The sequence below is a fragment of the Chinchilla lanigera genome, unplaced genomic scaffold (assembly GCF_000276665.1).
Source record: "Chinchilla lanigera isolate Chin_1 unplaced genomic scaffold, ChiLan1.0 scaffold00100, whole genome shotgun sequence".
Lineage (NCBI taxonomy): Eukaryota > Metazoa > Chordata > Mammalia > Rodentia > Chinchillidae > Chinchilla > Chinchilla lanigera.
Window position 1 is genome coordinate 906,600 of NW_004955501.1, and position 23,069 is coordinate 929,668.

At 47.4% G+C, this 23,069-nt stretch overlaps 1 protein-coding gene across 18 annotated transcripts in view; it reads left to right on the forward strand.

Annotated features, from left to right (window-relative positions):
• The window catches only part of Dzip1l (DAZ interacting zinc finger protein 1-like), a 70,382-nt gene that overhangs the window by 11,355 nt on the left and 35,958 nt on the right, over positions 1-23,069 (forward strand). For 15 of the 18 annotated variants that reach the window (XM_005406770.2, XM_005406772.2, XM_013505777.1 and 12 more), the window contains 11 exons: positions 1,963-2,544; positions 6,339-6,422; positions 8,209-8,331; positions 9,025-9,186; positions 10,183-10,311; positions 11,798-11,860; positions 12,917-13,057; positions 15,343-15,373; positions 16,086-16,139; positions 19,558-19,691; positions 20,830-21,019. In XM_005406770.2, the coding sequence (XP_005406827.1) occupies positions 2,044-2,544; positions 6,339-6,422; positions 8,209-8,331; positions 9,025-9,186; positions 10,183-10,311; positions 11,798-11,860; positions 12,917-13,057; positions 15,343-15,373; positions 16,086-16,139; positions 19,558-19,691; positions 20,830-21,019 (1,612 nt within the window). In that variant the 5' untranslated portion in view covers positions 1,963-2,043. Of the gene's footprint in view, positions 1-1,962; positions 2,545-6,338; positions 6,424-8,208; positions 8,332-9,024; positions 9,187-10,182; positions 10,312-11,797; positions 11,861-12,916; positions 13,058-15,342; positions 15,374-16,085; positions 16,140-19,557; positions 19,692-20,829; positions 21,020-23,069 lie in introns of all 18 variants that reach the window. The other 3 variants (XM_013505778.1, XM_013505780.1, XM_013505770.1) reach the window with 2 other exon arrangements.

The following is a 23,069-nucleotide window of genomic DNA, read 5'->3' on the forward strand; positions in this document are numbered from 1 at the left end:
CACCTGTGCACATTATGGGCTTCTTTAAGGTAACTGTATTTCTTTTTTTAAGAACCTTTTTTTTATTTTATGGAAAAAAGGTAAAACAAAATTTCATAATGAGATGATAGGAGAATAACAATAGTTAGTACATTGCACATTGTTCTGTTCAAAGTAGGTACTCAGAGTATAAGATATGGGCATAAAAATTCTCCAATAGATAGAAGTGCACACCTTCCTTTTCTACAAACTAAGAGGCACTGATAGTATAACTAACTTGAATTTTTTCTCTTTTCCCTTCTTTCCTTTCTTCTTTCTTCCATCCTAGTTCCTTTCTCCTTTTGGACAATTTCTTCCCATTTCACAATATCGATTGTATGTTTTAGACTTCATTTATCTTTCAGTTTCTCACATCAGGGAGGCAGTATGATGTTTACATATGTGAATCTGATTTATTTCACTGATGAGTATGGTCTCAAGTTGCATCCATTTACCTATAAAAGTTTCCAGTTTATCCGTCTTTATGGTTGAGCAGTACTCCATTGTATAAAAAGACCACATCTTTTTTACCCATTCCTCCGTTGATGGGCATTTGGGTTGTTTCCAGGATTTAGCTATTAAAAATTATGCTGTTGGGGCTGGGGATTTAGCTCAGCGGCAAAAGCGCCTGCCTGGCAAGCGCAGGGTCGTGAGTTCGGTTCCCGGTACCAGAGAAAAACAAAAACAAACAAACAAACAAAAAAAAACAAAAAAATAAAAATTATGCTGCTATAAACATGGCTGCACATATATCACTGTGGTATGATGTTTTTAATTCTTCTGGGAAGATACCCAGAAGGGGAAGAGCTGGGTCGAATGGCACCCCTAATCCTAGTTTTTTGAGGGATCTCCAAACTGATTTCTGCAGTGGTTGCACGAGGCTGCACTCCCACCAACAGTGGAGAAGGTAAGTAGCTAATTTTGAAATTGATTGAATGATTGTAGTGCTTGAGCTCAAACCCAGGGTCTTGCACATGTTGGAAAAGTGCTCTACTATTGAAGTATATGCTTTCCAAGAAGATGGAGAGTAGAATCCCAAGTCTTTTGGCAACAAATGAGAACTCTTTTCTCCAACTTGTTAGGCTTTGTTGCTATTTTAAAGGCCATAGGCAGGGGGTATAGCTCAGTGGTAGAGTACTAGCCTAGGATATGTGAAGTCCTGGGTTACACACACACACAGACACACACAGACACACAGACACACACACACACACACAGACACACACACAGACACACACACACACACACACCCATGGCAGACTGAGCGCAATCTATGCAGAGACATGGCAGGCCTCTTAAGTACTTTCTGGCAGGGGTGGACATCATTTCACTTACATCTCACCTACATTCCACTGGACAGAACTTAGTCTCATGACTGTACCTAATTGCAGGGGAAGCTGGGAAATGTAGTCCACCCATGTTCCACTAGAATCTTATAATTACAGAAGGCATGGCTAGTGTAAACTTTAGGTGGGCAGACCCTACCTAATTGGCAAGTTGTTGAATTGTATCCCAAGGTAAATGTAGGGTTGCAGAAGGACCCACTTATACATTTGACAGCTCCCCCTCACAAAGCTCTCTGGAGGCGGTGTTGCAGGGGGCGTGGAAGGGTTCGCTGAGGACCCCCAATAGGCCTTGCTCTGGACTGAGTGCTTCACCTGCTTTCTTTCTTCACCATGATCCTGCTAAGTGAGTTCCCTGAACCTCATATAAATAACAAAAAGTTTAACGTGAATGGACTTACTCAGGGCAGAGGATTCAAATCCATGTCTGTGTGATTGCAAAACCCGACCCTTCCCTTCCACAGCTCTGGCCATGGCAGTGCACACTGCAAACACTGCAACTGCTGTCTCGGCACCTCACCTTGCCTTGCCCTTCTTAGGGTGTACAGACCATGCAGCCTCATGCACCTGCCCTAACTTGGACTCTCTTCTCATTTCCCAGGCCCTCTTTCAGCTCCTTGGCCAGCTGCGGTGGCCTTGGTGGCACCCTACCCCAGTGGTCAGCCCAGGGCTTCTCCCACCCATGCAGTCGCCAGCTGCCACTGCCGAGGGCTTCAGCGGCCCACTCTTTGAGACCTACACACTCCCCACCTTCAAGTTCCAGCCTCGCCGTGAGAGCATAGACTGGAGGCGCATTAATGCTTTGGATGTGGACCGTGTGGCCCAGGAGCTGGACGTGGCCACTCTGCAGGAGAACATCGCTGGTGTTACCTTCTGCAACTTGAACCAGGAGGTGTGCAGCCGCTGTGGGCAGCCCGTGGACCCGGTACTGCTCAAGGTGCTGCGCCTGGCACAGCTTATCATTGAGTACCTGCTGCACTGCCAGGATTGCCTGAGTGCCCGTGTTGCCCAGCTGGAGGCACGGCTGCAGGCCAGCCTGGGCCAGCAGCAGCGTGGCCAGCAGGAGCTGGGCCGCCAGGCTGATGAGCTCAAGGGCGTACGGGAGGAGAGCCGCCGGCGTCGAAAGATGATCAGCACCCTACAGCAGCTGCTAATGCAGACAGGTGCCCACAACTACCATGCGGTGAGCAATTTTTGCAAGGTGGGGAGAGCAGAGGGCCAGGCACCCCAGCTAGGAGGCCAGCTGGCCAGCACCACTGAGCCACTCACAAGGCTTCTAAGGGCCATTCTTACTGGTTAGAAACATTTTAGAGATGCTGCATGTGGCCAAAAAGCCTGTGTGTGTGTGTGTGTGTGTGTGTGTGTGTGTGTGTGTGTAAGACTGAAGTTATGGATGTGTGTAGGGATTTATACGTGAATGAATGAAGGATAAATAGTATATATGCCTAAGAATGTGTGTATTTATAGAAGGTGTGTGTGTGTAGAATCAGTGTATGTTGAAACAATAGTGGAGACAAGCCCATTTTGGAAAAGTGACTCCACTGTTCAAACAAGTGATGGTTCATTATCCAGAGTAGCACTTGAGTACTTGAGCTTCTCTCCATAGAAAGTGTGGATTGACGTTATGGTTCAGGTCTAAAATGTCCCCCAAAAGTCTTACGTTCAGAGCTGGTGCTTTTGAAAGGTGATTGGTCATAGGGGTTCTGAAACGTGCGATTAGGAGGTGGGGCCTGGGTCACTGGGGTGTGACCTGGGAGTACTCAGGTGGGCAGCCCATGGACCCAGTGAACACTCACGTGTGTTCTTGTCCAGCTCCTCCCTTCTCTCTCTGCTTCCTGGCCGCCATGGGGTGAGGTATGTTTCTCTGCCATATGCCCCCTTTTCCCCATGGAAAAACCATGATTTTTCCACTCAGGAGCAAACTATGAGCCCAAATAAACCTTGCCTCTTCTACATTGTGGGTGTCAGCTGTTTTGTCCCAGCAATGAAAAATGGACTAATACAGTTGGGAACATTTCAATAAATTTTCATGGTTGCCAGGCCTTGGGCCAGGCCCTGAGGCTGTAAGCGCAAGTCAAAGTGGTTTAACTTTTCAAGAAACTTAGTTTGGTGTTGAATGGACAATCTGTGTCTTCTCCCAAACTTCTGATACCAGATATGTGGATTTCCCCCTCTACACTAAACAATTCTTCAGAACCAACAAGTGTCTTTCAATTCAATTCAATCCCGACACTATTTTCCTGGAGACAGTGTCAGGTCCCACATAAGACTGGTTCCCCTTCAGAGGTCAGTCACCGGCCCTGGGCCTCCTGTACTGCTGTGTCTAGCACAGCTCTTGAAACTCCAGAGGGAGGCCAGTCGGGGAAGAAGAAAGACGGGAATCAAATGCAAAAGCTGAGGTCAGGTGGAGCCCTCTCTCCTGGTGGAGAAAGGAATGGCCCAGCATCTACAGTGCATTTATTTGTACTATCACTGTATGAATAAGTTTATGGAGAGTTAAAGGGGAGTGTAGAATTTGGGACAGAAGGAAAATCTAATCTGTTAGCAGAACAGCATGCCTTAGTGGCTTCATGGGAAACAATTGGTGGCTTCATGGGGACAAGAGAAACTTATCTGTGTTATCTCAGGCAAAGGTCAAGTCACTGTGTGCATCATCTTCCTGAGCTGTGCACACTTCTCATGGGGCCCTGCCAAACTCATGAGAAGCAGTGGCCTTGTCCTAGACACCCAAGGTATAGGCAGCTTCGCTCCCAGCACTGTACTCCTCGGGCTAACTAGTAATACATAGAAGGTTCCTGAGATATGGTTCTCAGGTTCAGTAGTTTGCTGGAATGGCTCACAGAACTCAGCAGGAAACTTTATTCCTGGCTTATTACAAAGGATGCAACTGAGAAGAGTCAAGCAGAAGACGTGCACATGGCAAAGTACATGGGCCCCAGCATTCCAGTGTGTTCACCAACCTGAAGTCCTCAGAATCAACCCCACTATTTGCAGTTTCAAAGCATATTTTGCCATGCAGGCTGAATCAGTTAAGTCATTGGCTATTGTGATTAAGTCAATATCTGTGCCTTTCTCCTCTCCAGAGCTCAGGTGGTCAGGTTTCAAGTTCTGACCATTCAATCCTACCTTGACCTTTCTGGTGATCAGCTCCCATCCTAAAGCCATCCAGGGGCTCTCAGCCACCAGTCACCTAAGGATACAAAAGATAGTTTGTCACCGCTGAGAGTCCAAGGAGCCTAGAAGGTCTTGTGTCAAGAACCATGTGCTAAGATCAAAGAGTATTACAGAAGAAGCTATCATTCTTATTGCTTAAGAAATTACACGGCTGTTAGGAGCCAGGGATGGAGGCCAAATATATATTCTTATCATACCTCAGCATCACAGTTGGACAAAGGAATCCCAATGATGCAGCATTAGTTGATAAAATGGTAATTGAAATATTGTTTTTGATTTAAAAGTCAGAACCTCTTCAGTAGTTAGTGACAAAACAACAGCCTAAAGTTGGGTGTCATGACACACACCTGTAATCCCAGCACTTGAGAGGTTGAGGCAGGAGGATCGCTGTGATTTTGAGGCCAGCCTGGGCTACAAAGTGAGCTCAAGGCCACCCTGAACTGCATAGTGAAACTCTGTCTCAAAAAAGACAAAAACCAAAACAACCCCACCAGCCTAACCTGGTTAATGCCTGGAGGAAATTTACTGATTAACTTAACTGAAAAGTCCAGGGGATACAGAGGACCTCAAGTCTGGCTTGTCCTAGGCATCAGATGAAGTCGCCAGAATCTAGCTTCTCTTTGCTGTATCCATTTGGATTAGGGTTTGACTGTGAGTGGCAGAAAAACTCAGATCATTTATTTAAACCAGATAGAAGGTTATTTCTGTTTTGCATTAGCAAAGTCTGAGTGTAAGCAATCCAGGTCTGGTGTGTAATGGCACAGGTACTAGGGACACAATTCTTTATGTGTAGCTTTTCTAGTCTCATCATGTGGCTTCTACTTCATTGCCTAAGATGACATCCCGGGTTGCAGCTCTCAGGGCCACCACTCAGCAGGAGGAGAGGGTGAGAAACGGCACCACTCTTTATAAAATCCCCTTTTGCTCTGACCAGCTAGCATAAATGTGCTGAGTTGAATTCTGAAGTTTGACTGTGAAAAGATGATAGGATAGACAGACTACATCTGCAGCACCTTAGGAGAGAGAGGTAGAACTACAGACACTGGTTATTTGCTGTCCTCTGCCTGTGGTGTTCTGAACCCTGGGGTGAAATCTAGACCTTTTTTGGGGGGCAGTGCTGGGGACAGAACCCAAAGCCTCACACATGCTAGACAGGTATTCAATCACTGAGCTACATCACTGGCCCTGAGATTGGTATTTTTAAATCAGAATTTTTATTATGGAAACCGAAACATATCCAGAGGTAGAGAGGGGAATATAATGAACCTTCACTTGCACACTGCCTAGCCCAGCCGCTCTCAACTCACGGCCAGTAGTGTCGCATCTATTTCCCTGCCCACTTTCCCCACTCCTAGACGGACTTGAATCACATTAGCCATATGACTGTGTCTGTAACATTTCAGGATGTGTCTCTAAAAGCAAGGGTCCCCCCTTTTAAACAAAAACACCACAACATCACACCCTGAAAAAATCAACAGAAATTCCTCAGTATCATCAAAGAATCAATTTTCATAGTTTCCCAGGACAGTGGTAGTGTTTTGATTTGATATCGCTGCCTTACTCAGTAAATCATGGTTTTGATTTTTTTCTTTTTTTTTTTTTGTGATGCTGAAGATTGAACCTGCGGCCTTGCACATGCTAAGCATGTACTTTACCCACTGAGCTACGTCCCCAGCCCTTCAAGTTCTTTATATTTTCCAAGCAATCCAGGAGTTCCAAGGGAAGGGGTTTCGATAAAGGGAAAATCCCAGGCTGACTCAAGGGATCTAATCTCATACTCCCTATTGTGTTTCCTCTGTGTAGTGCCACCTGTGTGACAAGACGTTCATGAACGCCACCTTTCTGCGGGGCCACATCCAGCGCAGGCATGCAGGCAGTGCAGAAGGTGAGTCCAGGCAGCAGCTGGGAACCCTGCTGGGACTGTGGAAAGGCCTGGGGCTTGGGCACTGGGCGGGGGGCAGTACGCCATGTGTGCCCAAGCCTGCCCTCATCAGTTAGTTGAGGATGGAGCGATCCCACCATTCACGAAGGGGGATCCCAGATGGGGCTGGAAAAGTTTTGACCACTTGTATGGAGAAGAGAACTTCACCTGGTTCCACGTTGCATCCTCAGTCAGATCTTTGTTTCTGAATTTCTGTGGCTTTGATTGTGAATGGGATAGTCAGATAGAGGAACTTTGAAGGGCCCTTACCTCCTAGCCTTCTGTGAATCTGCAGTTCTCTGCAGCTAGCTACGAATAAGCTTTAATGGGGTAAATGAGCAGTCAAACCAGTTCTTTGGCTTTCCTATGTACCTGAGCTTATCATAACTTAATCACTTTGTTTAATTTTACCATTTCAAATTCTATCATGAGTAGCAAGGCTATACAGTATGTTGCTCCCTCAAAGACATTTTCATACTTGATATCTATGTTTTGAGATCCAATGGGAATATCTCTAAAATAAAATAAATGTATAAAACGTTTAAAGAAACCTTTTTCCTATTGTCCATCATTTCAATTCCCTTTTCAGAAGAGGTTTTAAAATGGTATCACTTACCTTGTTACCGTGCATTTTGTATACTTAATTTTTGTTGGTTCTGCCCTGGGGGCTAAGGAGAAATAAATTTTCCATGTCTTAAATACTTGTTTTCTAACAAAAATATGTCTCTGATACAGAAATGACATTAGGTTTTCAAACATCTTTAAATCATCTTTGAAAATGTGATTTTTAATGGCTAAATAGTATTCCACCATGTGATGATCATAATTTATGTCATAATGTCCTCCCACTAAATATACATATTGGTTATTCAGAATTTTCCCTGTTACACAGCACATTTCTTCCAAGCCCTTATTTTTTCATTTGAAACTTAACACTGTACATGTAAATTATAGTACATTATTTTAAAAAGTGACCTGAAAGCTCAACTATTTTCATTCCTTAACTTGCAGTGGTGTGTAGGTATGTTCTTTGCATTGATGGTCGGTGTATGTTTAGTATCCCATTTCTGGTTTTTTTTTTTTTTTTTTCCTCCGGTACCGGGAACCGAACTCACGACCTTGCGCTTGCCAGGCAGGCGCTTTTGCCGCTGAGCTAAATCCCCAGCTCCAATATCCCATTTCTGTTACTCTAGTAATTTTGCATTTCTGTGTGCCAGGACTGTCAAAATACTTCCTTTAAATGGCAGGACATTGAAAAGTAAACCAAAGAACCATAATATATTCTACCTTTAACTTTTTGTAAACCATGTTTTATGGATAACTTCAGTTTTACCAAAAGGCTGACATATTTTGATATTTTGTAAACATCACTATTAACTTTGAGTTGGCAGAGGCAACCCAACCAGCTACCATTATATTTGGTACTAAGAAATACACCTTTCAATGGAATTATTGAAATACAAAAAAAAAAAAAAATGGCAGGACAATGATAGTTCATATTTATTGAGCTGTCCTGCCAGGCACTGTGCTGAGCATTTCGTATTGTCACATTTCATCCTCGAAAAGCCTTTCTGAGTTGGGTGCTGTTACAATCTTTGTTTTGCAGTTTGGGGAAGCAGAGGCACAGGGAGGTAAGTCCTCTCCCACCATCAATAAACTGTGTGGGCAAAGCTTTTCTCAGACTGAGGTCTGACTGCACACGTGAGAAACTTATACTCCATCACCTTGTATTTTCCCTTGCCACGGCCACCAGGAAAGCAGAAGCAGCAGGAACGGCCAGCTGAGGAGCTCGTGGAAGAGCTGAGAGCCAAGCTGAGGAGGACTGAAGGGGAGCTGGAAGCCCAGAGGGAGGCCGAGAGGCGGCGCCAGCTCCAGGTGGGTACGGAGGGGAAGCGTCAGAGAGACTCAGGGCTACCCAGACTACCATTCACATGGATCCCACAGGGCTTGAGTTCCAGCTGGTTCGCTAGAGCTGGGAGCTGGAGCTGGAGCTAGACTGCCACCTTCTTGGATGGGGCACATGATTTTAGGGAGTCTGGGCAGGAAAAAAATCAACTTATTTTGCCAGACCTGTGTGATCAAAAGTGGAGCAGAGAGCTGCCGTTTCCTGTGTTAGTCAACACTCACTGAAGGCATTTGAGCTTGAATTTCAACTTCTTGTACTGCGTGGTTGGTTGGCTTTTTGAGGAAAAAGAATGGGTCTGATTCTGAACCCCAGAACCAAGGCTGGAGGAAACTTCCAGTAAATGTAGAATGAAAATAATGAACCTGTCCTGTTCATCCCTGAATCTACCCACCATTCATCACCCCAGCACGCAGCCACGGAGCAGCAGCCGTGCCAGGCAGCGTGAGGAACAAGGAGAGGGAAGATAAGTCCTTACTCTCAGGGACTGTATGATTTCGATAAGGTAGGCCACTCCGAGGCCAAGTAACCGGACCATGGGGTGAATGTTTCCCAGTCTCCACAGTGACGCGCTTGGCAGGTTGCTGTAGCAGGTCTTCAGCAAATATTTGCTCTAATGTGGGATTAACGATTCAATTGTTCTTGCTTTTTTTTTTTTTTTTAAGGAAGCAGAGATTACTCGTCAGAGGGAAATAGAAGTGAAGAAAGAATTTGATGAATGGAAAGAAGAAGAGCGGACCAAGCTTTACGGAGAAATAGACAAGCTAAAACAATTACTTTGGGATGAATTTAAAACTGTCGCCAACCAGAACTCTACGCTAGCAGAGGTGCTCAATATGAAAAGCTTCTCCAAGCTTTGCTTGCTGTTGAAAACCTGCTTATTTGTTCTCGAAATTCATTCTTTAGTCGGCACTCGTTATATCTCCTCTGCTGTTGGAGCTGAGACATTGTGAGGCCAGAAACCAGAGCCAGAGCCTAGAGGAAGCTCACAGAGCTCTTGCTTACTGGCTGTGTGACCTTGGGTGAGCTGCTTAGCCGTCCTGTGCCTCAGTTTCTTTCCTGTAAGACAGGTTGCTGAGCTTGAGCTTGCAGTCTCCTGCCTCAGCCTCCCTGAGTGCTGGGATTATAGGTGTGTGTTCCCGTACCTGGCTGCAGTTTCTTAAAGCTGTAATAGGGCTTACATGTTTTATTCAGTAAAGATGGGTTTTGTTGTTTTTGTTACTGCAGTATTGATATACACATATATATTTAAAATAACCATAGATGGGTGGAAAGCCATCCATTCTGTGGTCAAATTTTTTGTGTCTTTCCTGCAGGTCACATACTGATAATAATCCAGGAATTATCAGGAATTGTGGTGTGGCTCTGAGCGGCGCAAAGCCAATCTTTCTGGTGACAGCCAGGATATTTTTGTGAGGAAGGGGCAGGAATCCTCGGGGAGTAGCCTGGGGTGCCTGAGGGTCTCTAAGTGGCTGGTTCTCTGCAGCTTGCTCTGGACTGAGGAAGAAACGGGGCAGCAGTCAGAGGAATTGGGCGTTTTGAGTGTAGCAGAGTTTAAGTGGAGTTGAAAGAACACATAAATCCTGTTCTTCCATGGCAACTCACTTTTGCGAGTGCTGAGCCCTCAGGAGAGCCCTGGAGGGAAATGCTCATTTGTGTGCGTGTTTGCAGGTGCATAGGTTTAGGGGGGAAGAGTTGGGAGGCTGTGGTTCAGGCAAGGTTCGCACTTCCAACACTGTTTTCAGGTGAGGTATAAACATCAACATCAGGCCTAGATCTGGCCTAGATCTTCATCTAAATAAGAAGGTGCCTGGCTTTTCCAGAAACTGCAGGCTCTTCAGTCCCACACTGTGACGGAATCCAACCTCGGGTCACTGCGAGATGAGGAGTCTGAGGAGCGACTCAGGCAGGCACAAGAGCTCCAGGCCTTGAGAGAGAAGCTGGAGACTCAGGTGAGCTGATGCTCCATGCCGTTCTTCACAGAGCAAGCCAGGAGCCTTGTTATTCCCAGAAAGGCCAGTCATCTTTTCTCTGTGGACTTGGGAAAGCTGAAAGACATCAAAGCTCTGTATTTTCAGACCTTTGTGCCAGTGCATGAAAACATAGAGTAAGACTCTCAGGTGAGGCTGGTATAAAATATCCAATTCTCCTGAGATCTTTTCTAAAATATATACAAACCCATATGAGTTTCTTATTTGGCTCTTTTGTCATCCTTTCCTTCTAACCCAGTGGAAAACCATTCAGGAAGTGTGACAGTGTCCTAGGATTTGAAGATATTTGGGCTGGATCCTGGGGTAAATGTTTAGTAATCAGCTCCTGGACCCACAGGCTTTGATTTGTAGCATGTATCAGTTTCTGTGCTGTAAATACCTCTTCACGGCACATTCTATGCTATCAGTGTGAGGTCACTGAATGAAGCCAGGAAATCTTGTACACAATATGCTGTCATGGGAGGTGGCTGTGGCCACTGGTGGAGGAACCTTGCTCCAGGCCCATTATAGGTGTGTTGTATCATTGATACATGAGGGGGGGGAGCAGCTGTCACAGTCATTAGACAATGCTGTGTTTCTGTCTACTGTCCAAGGAAGTTGACGAAGAGCTTCTGGTCTGGCAGCTGTAAAGGGTTTGCAGTTCTTTTTTCTGTGAACTCTTTTCACAATATTTGCGTATTTTTCCTTACTCATTCATAAGTTTGTGTAATGTGTGGGAGTTAACCCATCCCTTCGTTGTTCTAGTTGTGGCTCTTTCCCCCAGTTTTCTTTTTTTTTTCTTTTTTTTGGTTTTTCTCCGGTACCGGGAACTGAACTCACAACCTTGCGCTTGCCAGTCAGGCGCTTTGCCACTGAGCTAAATCCCCAGCCCCTTTCCCCCAGTTTTCAATTAGTCCTTTAATTTTGATTATTGTGATTTGGCCATAAAATAGAATGTTTATGTGCTCAAAATGATCCAATTATCCTTTCTTTCTTTCTCTTTCTTCTTTCTTTCTTTTTTTTTCTTTTGGTGCTAGGGATCAAACCCAGGCCTTGTGCATGCGGGGGAAGGACTCTACCACCGAGCTGCATCCCCAGCCCTCTCTTTTTTAAATGGCCTTCTTCTGAGATTTAAAAATATATATATTCGTATGTGTTCTTTTAGGACCTTATTTTGATGTTTAAGTCTTTGACCCAGCTAGAATTTTCTTTGGTTAAGGCACAAGGTAAGGATCCAGTTCACAGTTTTTGTAGGCAGCTAGGACTTGTTCAAGCACCTTTAGGCCATAATCTATCTCTCCATTCCCTCAGCTGAGTTTCCATTTTCTTTCCTCTCTGTCTGAGCCTTCTGTTCTGTCCCACTAGTCTGTCTGCCTAATCATGAGCCATTACTTTTTAATTTCTGTGGCTTTATAATACATATTCATATCTAGAGGGGTCCATTTAATAAGCCATTCATCTTCTTCAGAAAACAGAGTGGAAGAGAAAATTGAAGGAACTGCAAGAAGAGCGTGTGACAGAGAGGAGAGAGGTAACTGTACTCATGACTCCTGTCTCTTCTATCCTTGCTGGAGGTGGTTGTCAGATATTTTGTTGCTGATACTGTGCCTGGCTGCTGGCTCCCATCAGTACACAGAAGGGAGCAGTTCTGTGGCCAGCAGTTTCCCTGGCCGGAAGCAGAGCCCTCCAGCCTTGTGTGCTGAACACCAAACACCCTCTAAGTGCTCCCTGCTGCAGGCTCTCTTGTGCTTTAAGCCTTGGATGAATCATCTGGTGGTTTCATGTTTGGGCTCTCTGAAAAGCCACCTTAGAGAGAGCCAGGTGGCATAGACCTTGCTGATGTCCCACAGAGCAGCAGGCATGTGGCAAAGAAAACTCTTCCATACAAATGCCTGGAAGGGGAGGCAAGTGGAAGGAAGAGCCAGGTAACAAGGGCTCCATACCCTGCCTGCAGAAAGCTTGGAGGATGACAAGGTTAGATCAGAGCTTGACACACGCAGACACTTTCTCCTGCTCTGTTACAGTGATACACGATTTCCAAGTGATGGTTTTATTTCATTTGAAGCATTGTCAGATGGGAAATATATTCAATTTGTTCCAAAAGCAGGACAAACGCTTTGAGGTACACTGAGTAAAGGCACTCCTACCTGACCCTACTCCCTCGTGGTCGCTCCCACCTGTCAATGACGTGTGTTCCCTTCTGCATTCTGCTACAGTTTTATGCAAATGTTAATAAATAGGCTTATTTTATATCTGCTCTTCTGTCAGAGGTAGCATGTTAACACATTTCTTCACTTCTTGTTTTTACCCTAAAACATGCATCCAGTGGTTTTTGAATGGTCTCAGCCTCCCCCTATGGCCCTCGGTGGGTGGCCACATCTGACATAGCACCCTCTCTCTTGGTCTGAGGACCCTGATTCCATTCTTGCTCCTTCTCAGGCACAGTTCAAACATTTGCCCAAATAGCAAGGCACTAATCTGGTTAGAGAGCTGCCTGCCTAGGTTAGAAACCCCCTACCCTGCCCCAAGTGAAACCCTGCAGGGGTCCCGGAAGACATTTGACTGACCACCATCCCATGCCCACCAGCTACAGGAGGAGAATGAGAGGCTGCAGGCGTCCCTGTCTCAGGATCAGAGGAAGGCGGCCACCCAGGCCCAGCGCCAGATCAATGCCCTCCATGCCCAACTGCGGGAACAAGCCAGGCTCATCGCCTCGCAGGAGGAGAAGGTATGTCTGTCCTCCAGCCAGCCGGCCCCTGCCACCCTTAAGTCTCTTCTCTGTGGGGACTGCTGTGGCTTCTTGGGGGCCCACTGGTCCTAATTTCAGTAGGGTCTGAAAGGAGGGAGGAGTCCTCAGCACGAGAGGCACAAAGTGAGGTAGTTGTAGATGCCTCCTTCCAGGCAGAAGAAGTGATATTTTCCTTAGGGGCAGCTGGCACATGGATTCACTGCAAAGGCAGAGACCATGGAAAAGGCCCGGCCCCTGGTTGATAACTGCTTATTATCTCATTGAAGCCTCACTCCTGCCCTTTGGCATAGCCATCGCTTTCCCCCATCTTCATTGGGGAGTCTGATGGGATAATGAAGTCCAGTGCCTTGCTCAAGTCTGCACGAGGCACTGTGCAAGTGACAGAGGTGGGGTTCAACCCAAGCCAGCGGGGGGCAGTTTGTGCTCTTTATACTGCGTCCTCAGACTTAATTTCTTAACCAACCCCTTTCCCATAAATGGATAGCCTGAGGCGAGCTTGATAGAGAAACCAGCCTGGTGAAAAGTTGCTTACTCAGTAAGTGCCACTCTCCTAGAATCAGCCCCTGTGACTCTTCTCTATTCTTGATCATTCTCCTCCCATCCCAGGCTCAGGGCTTGTGGAAAACTCTTGAGCCCCAGGTTTGTGGGAAACTCTTCCCCCTCTGGGGTCCTCCTGGTGGACTTGCTGTTATTCTAACACTACCCACCTCATGGACCAGCCTCCACATAGCTCCTCTGGGCTTCAGAGCCACTGTCACTGTATTCTTCAGTCTTCCTGTCCTGCGCTCCTTGCTAGTTGAGCTTTTCTTCTCTGCCATCCCACTGCACTCAGTGAAGTATATCCATTGCCCCCCACCACACATACCTGGCCTTTCACTGCTGTGGCCACTTCGGGTCTAGCCTGGAGGATTCCTCTTACATTTCTTAAAACTCTTTTCTGCAAATGTTTCATTTAGGAACCCTTTGGCTAAAGATGATAAAATGAGTTAATACCACCCGGTTTCAGATGCTGTGGTTAGCATCAAAATTAAGTCTGGAAATCCACACTCTGTCTTTATCATATTTAATGTGTGGAATTTTGTTCTGATGCTCAACTCCCACAGTTACAGGATAGCTTCCATAGCCCAGCCTTCACAGTCGTATTTAAGTCCTCTTTCTAAGATTTCTGCCAATAAATTATTGTCAAATCTCTGCTACTTGGGAAGCTACAACTTCAAGGAAGACTAGGAGAGTGTAAAATTGGCTCTAGTCTTTAGAACAGAGGTAGACAAGAAAGAAAACATTGCAGATGGATGCTGGGTGAGTCGTACATCAGTATATGACACAGTGGTAATAACAAAACCCAGTTTTAGCTGAAGCAGCAGAGGGAATGTGTGGCCCAACGTAAGACAGAGCATCTCACAGAGCTCAAGGTAAGGATGCAACAGTCAGAGAATAAACTGGGACCAGATACATGAGTGCGGTCAGAGATTTCCTTCTTCTATGTGCCTCTGTTCCTTTCTCTATATCTGCTTCAAGTTTTAATTTTATTCTGAAGGTCTGCTCCTGCTTATTATTGGTTCCTTGTGGCAAAACAAACAAACCAAGAAAACCAATAACCATCGGCTGCCCACAGCTTCCGACTCACTGCCAGTCTAGAACTCTCCATGTAAACCTGGACAGTCAGACATGACTGTGGCATGAGGTCACACAGGTCACAAGTGGCTGCCTGGTCTGCAGCCACGTGGAAGGAGGGAGGAGGAGGTGCTTCTTTGATGCCTACATCTTGCTTCCTGCTCTGTGTCTGGCCTCATCCTCAGGTCAGATGCCTGCATTATGGAGCCAGGTAGAGGAGCCATGCACTTTGTCAGGTACTACAGATTCCTTGTCCTACTACACTACCCCCACTAGCCTCTACCTGGCTCTGGCTGTTTTCTATCAACTATACCAATAGAACTCACTGTGTGCTGTCCCCCTTTGCTTCCCTGGGGCTCCTGCCTCAAACTCACAAGCTTTCTTTGATTCTTATCATCCCATCTTGGAGAGCGGGAGCGGGCTGCCATCCTGGATTATTGCTATTCCACTGGGGCTCCATCGGTTTCACATACGACTGTAGGAGATGTTTTGAGGGCTGAGGTGGTGTAGCCCAGCTGCTTCCAGTTCCCAGTGGTGACATGGCAACCATGGCCATCCCTTCTTCACTGTGCTGGGCAGCCCCACTGCTCAGAGCAGAGTACCACAGTGTTCTCTGCTGGCTGTAACTTGCTCTGTTCTACCTCTTGCAGATCCAGACGTTGTCCCTCAGGAAGACAGAGCGTAAGTCCACAGGGGGTGGCTTGTGACAGTCTTGGCTATTGTCTTGGGCTGTTTTCTCTCTCATGGCTCAGTCAATTTATAGGTGGAGGACTGTTAACAGCAGTGCATGGGATATGTGTTGTCGGGCTGTCCAAAGGGACCTGCTGGGACAGATGGCATTTGTGCTTCAGGCTGTCCAGCAGCTGGAAGGGGTCTTGCCTGGTTTGCTCTTATTTGCACATGGATGGGAGTTGGACGAGGCATGAGGATCTTGGGGGTGTTGATTGATGGAGCGGGGTTCATGAACAGGCTTTCTCATTTACCATGCCTGTAGATTGACCGGCATAGTACCATTAAACACCCCTTGGATTCTATGCACTTTGTCAGGTACTACAGATTCCTTGTCCTACTACACTACCCCCACTATTTAGTGTGGAATGTGCATATTACCCTCCTTTTCTGGAAGAGGAAACTGAGGCTTAGAGAGGTTGGAGGATTTCTTATTTCTCGCAAGAGCTGGTGAGGGCAGAGCTGATTTGCGATGTGAGCACCGATCTTTCAGCCTCCCGTGCCTGTGGTTGTGACCACTGCTTTATTCTGCCTCTCTGAAAAAGATGGATCTCCGGGAGGACTTGCTTTTTCTGGCCAGAATCGACCTGGGGTCCTGCACTTTTCTCTAAGTCAGGGATGGAATCAGGGTAGTGGATCCACTAGCTGTTTCTGCTCTTTTCAGGGATCCAAGAGCTTCCCAAGGCTGTGGACACAGAGGAGGACTCTCCGGAGGAAGGTGGGTCTTTTCATCTTTCCTGAGTGCCCAGTGTAGGACACAGAGTTGCTGTATTGTTTATTTGGTCCATACTTAACGGTAACTGGACCTCTGAAGCTAGGGTAGAGGGAACTAAAGATATGAAATAAATATTTCTTAAGTTCCTTGTATGTGCCAAGTATGTTACATGCAGTATTAGCGCACAGTCGTCTGGTTCACTGGTGGAGAAACTTAGACTCAGAGAGGGTCAGTAAGTTTCCCAGAGTCACAAAGCTAGCAGATGGCACAGCCAGGACCTGGAGAGAATCTAATCAAAGGCCTGGCCCTCGCACCTGCCCCACTGCCTCTCACCTGGCGCAGTTCGGAGCAGTGGAGAACTTGCTGCACTGGGCAGAAATGGCCTCCTTGTTTTCTTCTGCATTGAGAGTGCACCGCAGACAGACCCAGTGGGGCCTAACAAGGTGCGGGCGTCGGCCTTGCCGCCTCTTCAGAGCTCTGAGTGCTGCTGTCTCCATTCCCCTCCCTTAGTGACTGGTTCCGATCTGCAGAATTCTCAACCAGCTGTTGTGAGGTGATACTGAAGAGAAATAAAAACGGTAGACACACTCCCGACCTTTAGGAGCTCCAGGCTCAGTGAGAGAGAGGACACGCCCAGGAGAGACGAGGGAACACTCCCAGGGCAGCCTGTTGACCAGGGCCCGCCAGCTCCAGCAAGGCTGTGATAGGACAGTTCCCAAGTTACCTGGAAGACATACCCAGGGCGGGCCCTTCCTCCTGTCACCAAAGAGCTCATCGTGGAGTATTTTAGCTTTCAGTGTGGTGCCGTTGTGTATTTTTAAAGTTTTGAGGTGGTAGTACCCATGCACTTGGCAAAGAAAAAAGGGGACAGGGAAGAAAGGAAGGAAGAAGGAGTACGAAAGGGTGTCTAAAGGGAAGTAACTTTCCCTGCTGCCTGCCTAGCCAGGTTCCTTGCCAGAGGTTCTGCTGTGAGTGGTTTCTCTTGTAACCTTCCAGGAATTCTCTGAAAATATGAGCTCATAAGTGTGCCCAGTGTTTCCCTCCTTCTTTCCCAAGAAGAAACACATATGCAAATTGCATATATAAACACATTTGTAATTTGCTTATATACTTTTTCTTTTTATAAAATAGGGTCTTGTTATGCAGTTCAGATTAGCTTTGAACTCACTATGTAGCCCAAACTGGCTTTGAACTCAAAGTGATCCTCCTGCCTCAGCCTCCCGAGGCAGAGATTATAAGCGTGGTAGCCCACACCTGGTTTAAATTGCTTACATTCTTAACAACTTCGCTGGGGAACTATTCCGTATTTCTTTTATGTAGAACTGCTTCATCATCACCACCATCATCATCATTATCCTCTTCCTCTTCATTTGTACTTGGGATAGAACCCACCAGAGCTTTCACATAAAGCTACATCCCCCCCACTTCAACATTTTTTAAAATTTTAAATTTTGAGTCAGAGTCTTGCCAAATTGCTAAATTGCCCAGGCCAGGCTTGAATTTGTGATTCTCCTGCCTCAGCGTCCCAGAGTGCTGGGATTACAGGCATGTGCCTACACGCCCAGCTTGCTGCATTAGTTTTTTCAGGGTTTTGCAGTATTCTGTTGGATGGAGGAACCAAGGTTTATTTCACCACTTTTTCCTCCCTTCATTCAGTGCATCTAACCATGACATATAGTAATAAAAATTTGGATGACACACAACTTTGGGAAAAATACCTGTGTTCAACCTTCAGGTGGGAGGAACCAAATCCTCAAAGTTCTAGGGAGGAGTGGGCTGAAGTGGCTGGGTCCGAGGGGACCCCAGTGAGTCCCGTAGTCACAGTGGATGTTTCACTTGCCATCATGCTGCTGCACCTCCTTGTGTGCTTCTCTGCGTCCTCCTGTCCCAGACCAGCAAGCAGCAGTGTGATGAGGGAGCTCATGAGAAATGCAACTTTGCAGATCCTCAGGCCCTATCCCAGATAAATAGAAGCAGAAATTTCAAGGGCAGGACTCGTCAGTCTATGTTTTCTCAACCTCGAAGGCATTCTGATCTTGCTCAGGTTTGAGAACCGCTGTGAGACCAGTGGCTCTTTATAATTAGTTGCACATTAAGAATCACCCAGGAAGCTTGTAACTGCAGAGGACTGTGTGACACCCCCGCACTATCTGAAATGGACCAGATAGTCAGGGAGTAGGTTCTGGGCACCAGTAGCAGCTAAAGCTCCCTAGGGGATTCCAGTGGTCTGGTTGAGTGTGTGCCCCAGAACAAACTTTACTGAGCAGAATCACCTGGGAGGGGTATGGCGTGGGAGGTGTGGGGGCTTCTCCCAACATAGATTGATGGCTCCCCTGCAGATTTCAGATTCAGTAGGTTTGGAACGGGAGCTGAGAATCTGCATATCTCACAAGTTACTGGGTGATGTTTGATAGAGTGTCTAGGGAGTTTTTACAATAAGTATCAAGGTTTGGGACCCACCTTATATAATTAGAGTTTGGGATCGTTTCAGTGTGCAGCCAGCATTGACTTACCACCCTGATTGGGAGCTTTCTGGGAAAGAGAGATGCATTTCTGTCGCCTGTGTCCAGCCCTGGCCTGTTCACAGTCACCTGCTCAGAACTGTCTGTCGAGTGAATCGAAGGGCTTGGTGCAGACTAAGCATACGTGTTCCACATACCCTGAGGAGTACTCCCGAGAGGCTTCCCTGACTCAGCCCGGGCTGACCCTTTGTAGCAGTTGGCATTTTATTGTAATCACTTGTTTTGTTACCTGGTAGACTAATATTTCTTAAAGTGTGGTCTGTGGCTCACTCACGTCCTTCAAAATCATCTGGACATGTGAAAATGCATATTCCAGGGCCCATCCCCGGACCTGTAGGAGCAGACAGAGGGGGAGGGCAGGGCCAAGGAATGTGCATTTTAATCCAGGTGATTCTGAAACATGCTACAGATGGATGGGGAGTCCCTGATCTAGAGTGTAATCTTGAAGGGAACAGGAATCTGCCTTCTCTACTAATTGGCCTCCTGGACCAGAACAGCTGGGCCCAGTGAGGGTATCAGGTGGAGGCCAGGAGCTGGTATCTGGAGGGCTTGGAATCTGGGATCAGAAGGGGGCCCAAGGAACAAGTTGTTTTCAGGGCTCAATTGTAAACTCCCAAACTACAAGTTAACCTATAGCAGAACGGACTGAGCCCAGATCTGAGAGGTCCAGTTGTCAGGGGCAGGACTGCAGAAGGAGTCCATGGTGAGCCAGTGGTACCCAGAAGCAGAAACCCCCAGCTTCTAACCCAGGGGTGGACCCTTGGGAGAGGCCAGTGGCCCTAGGGTTCATAGGCTGAAACTCGAGATCATTGGCAGAGCAAGGGCCCCCCGGGAGCAGCAGGGTCTGGGAGAGGAGCTCTCAAGCAGGGAAAATGACCTGTGACTGTCTTGTGCTGCAGAGCTGGAGGACTCTCAAGATGAACAGCAGCATGTGCTGGCTGCTCTGCGGCGAAACCCACCATTACTGAAGCAGTTCCGGCCCATCCTGGAGGACACCCTGGAAGAGAAGCTAGAAAGCCTGGGTATACAGAGGGTGCGTTCCAAGGCTACTGTTCTAAGGGTCAGGAACTAGAACTGAGACATGAAGTGTTCTCAGACTGACCAGCCATCGATCGTTCTTTAGTGTGTGAACATGCTTGCCCTGTGCTCCTTCGTGGTCTGGGGAGGGAACTTCCCATTCACCTCTTAGCAGCAGCGTGCCTTCCTCTCTGTGTCCTTCAGTGGCTTCTTGTGGTGGCTTATGATGCCGGCCCACATCCCGACCGGTGGATGAGACCGCCTTTTGAGTCTCTGAATTTTCTGACAGAGGGAATGGAATGGAATGGCATCCACTCAATCTGACCTAAGGAAAGGTCTCTCTTGTATAAAGGTCCAAGTCAATTGCCTGTGGCACATGTGGCCAGGCCCACTCTGCAGGTGGCTGGGGGTGGGCAGGCCCTGAGAGCTATGTCTGCAACCATTAGCATTTGAATGCCATTGTGTTTAGCCAGAGCGTGCATGTTATCGTTAAAGGCATCCATTATTAAATAAAAGCACATCATTTCAATGTGTAAGAACAGGAAAAATGTAGACACATAAATGTAACTTAGGAAGGCTCCTCACTAAATCTGGACTGTTTTCAACGATTGCTTAATCTAGTCTCATCCCATGTTCAGACTTGAGTGAATCCTCATCTTGGATCCAGATGTCTCCCAAGCAGCCTCCCGTAGGCTCTGGGTGGATGCCAAAAACCCAAGCAACTTACAACAGTTGATTTTTTTTTTTCAGTTTAGTTTTCCAAGCACTCTTAGCCAAGGACAGCATGGCATGAGTATAGTGCTGGGGAGTACAAAGAGGAGCACGCCGTGGCCAAATCCTAGAAGTCAAATGGTGGGAAAGTGTGTCCCATCCGGGTCCTTCACGCCAGGATGTGGATGGGATTGTGACACAGCCCTTTGCGTCAGGCTGCTGTGCAAGTTTTTGTGGGGCTCCAAACCCTAAACCGTCACATTTTCAACAGTGGGTGAAGTCACTGCTCACCTTGCTCTGATCCCCATTGTGTCCCATATCTACCACCCCAAAACTATCACGTTCTGCTCACAGCGACTCCTTGGTCAGCTGCAGTAGGTGTGAGAAGCTTAGGGGAAGGAGAGGATCCTCTGCCTGCAAAGGTGAGCTTCTGTCTCCTCTAGGATGCAAAAGGAATCGCCGTTCAGACTCTCAGACACCTGGAGTCCGTGCTGAAAGCCCAGCGGGAGCAGAAGGCCAGGAAGTTTTCTGAATTTCTGCGTCTGAGGAAAAAGCTCATCAAAGAAGCCACCAGCAGAATGAAGGAGAGACAGAACGGGGAAGTGCTGTCCCAGCTCGATGGCCAGCCTCCAGGTTTGCTGGGCACAGGGCTTGCTCGGGGACTATGGCCTCTGAGGACCCCCTTTCTGCTAAGGCTGTCTGGCTGGAAAAGGGTGTAATCCGTTTCCCCTCAGAAGCATTGCCCCAAGGGGTGAATGAGTGCAAGAGTCCTCTGTTGGGAGAAGAGAGTCCAGAGCGGGGCTGAGGGCGCTTGTCCAGGGTCACTGGGGGCAGCTGGAGGAAAGCCAGGGCCAGAGCTTGTGGTCTGCCTGAGGTTTCCCTGCTCAGACACGGTACCTTGTAGCTTCAGTCTGCCCTGCTTGGTCTGCTACAGCCACAAGCTAAGCTTCGCAGCTATTCAGTATCTGGCTCTGCACACCAGGCAAGTCAGCATGGGAGACAGACCCAAGACCTGGGAGCATTGACGTCACAGGGGAGCAAATAGCAATCAAATGAAAACTCCCCTCACCTCTGATAGGCCCTGCTCAGAGCAGTGGCGTCCTCTGAGAGGCCGGGCTGGTTCTGCCTTCAGACAAATTCTCAGAGCTCAGAACTAGTCCCGGGGCCAGCTCAGAGCTGTTGCTTTGCACTTGTCCCTGAACCTGGGGGTTAAGGCCAGGGAAGGCCCTGTGCTGGAGGGAGATTAAAGTACAGGCACTGGGATCCTTGAGTCTTTGTCCTCGGAGACTTTATGGATTAGGGGAATTTTCCTTCCTAGGTTCAAGAGACTCCATTTCTAGAGGATTCCCAGGCTTAATGGGCTGCTGACTTGGAGGCTCCGTGCAGGGTTTCTGTGGGTCGGGCTGGCTCGGGCAGGGAAGTGCCCGGTGCCCTTCACATTGTCTCCCCAGGCAAGGACACATGTGCCCATAAGGAGGCTAATTCTGGATCTCATGTAGGGACAGATTCAGTGGGAGCTCGTTAGGCCAAGAGGTTTTGCAAAGTGTGGTCTGTGTATCCCTGGGGATGTGAGAGATGATTTCCGTAGTGCAGGAACCAAGCGTTTTTACATTTAATCTTCATTTTTTAAGTGAATTAGAAGAAGTATTCCTAACATCAATCCTGTGAGCTCATGGAAATTATTCCTTGCAGAATTATAAGGCAGTTATTTTTTATTTAAAAGTGCTGTTTCTTTAAATAAAAATGCTAAGTAGATAGCAGGACACTTGGTATGAGACTAGTTCTGGGAAGCTGTCCTATTTAGTTTAAACTTTTGTTGCAATATTTTTAAGGAGAGGGGCATTCTTATCATTACACAGACATCTGCCACAGAAGGATGTTTGTGCTGATTGCTCTTCTGTCTTTCGTGCTTGGATTTAAGCTTAAGTCCTTTCGGTCACTTGCTCAGATGTCCATTCTTTAATTCATCGGTCCACACCTTTACTTAGTACAACATTAGTTGAGGTAGACTTTGTGCCTGGGCCTGCCTCCTTCCCTGGGAAGGCATCCAAAATTACATGAGGGGATGGAGCCAGGCACAGTGGTGAGGCAGGGGAGCTCGGAGGAGGCCAGGGACAGAGACTCGGGGAGGGTGAACATTCCAAATACCCTTGGAATGCTGTCTTTCAAGAGAAAAGAAAGTGTCCAGGTGCCACTCTCTGGGACACGAGTCCCCGCTGCTGTCATGGGAAAGCCAGGAGAGCGTCCCCTTCCTTTCTCTTCCCTTCCCAAGCCTTGGGTCTGGGGCACTGAGGTGTGAGTTCAGATTACCATTCCCGTGGTGCTTGGTAGACCTCTCCTGGCGGCTCTGAGCCCATCTTCTCCTCCCAGGCCCCACGAGTGCTGTGCTAATGTTCCCCTCCTGTCCCTGCTAGGACCACGCCTCCTGTCTTGTGAACAAGGCAGTGGCAAAAGCCTGAGATTGACGACCAGGTTTGGTCTGTCGTTTTCCATGGAATCGTGGGCAGGTTCTTTAATCTCTCTCGAAGCCCCTGTAAAACAGGAGAACAGTACTGTTGGAAGAGGCTCAGAGAGCCAAATGGGTGTTTTGCTTGGTGTACACAGTACTTGTAAGCTCCTGTTATTTTCTCTCAGCAAGTCTGCCTTTGCCTTTCCCCTCCCTTCAGTTCTCTCTTCCCTAGAA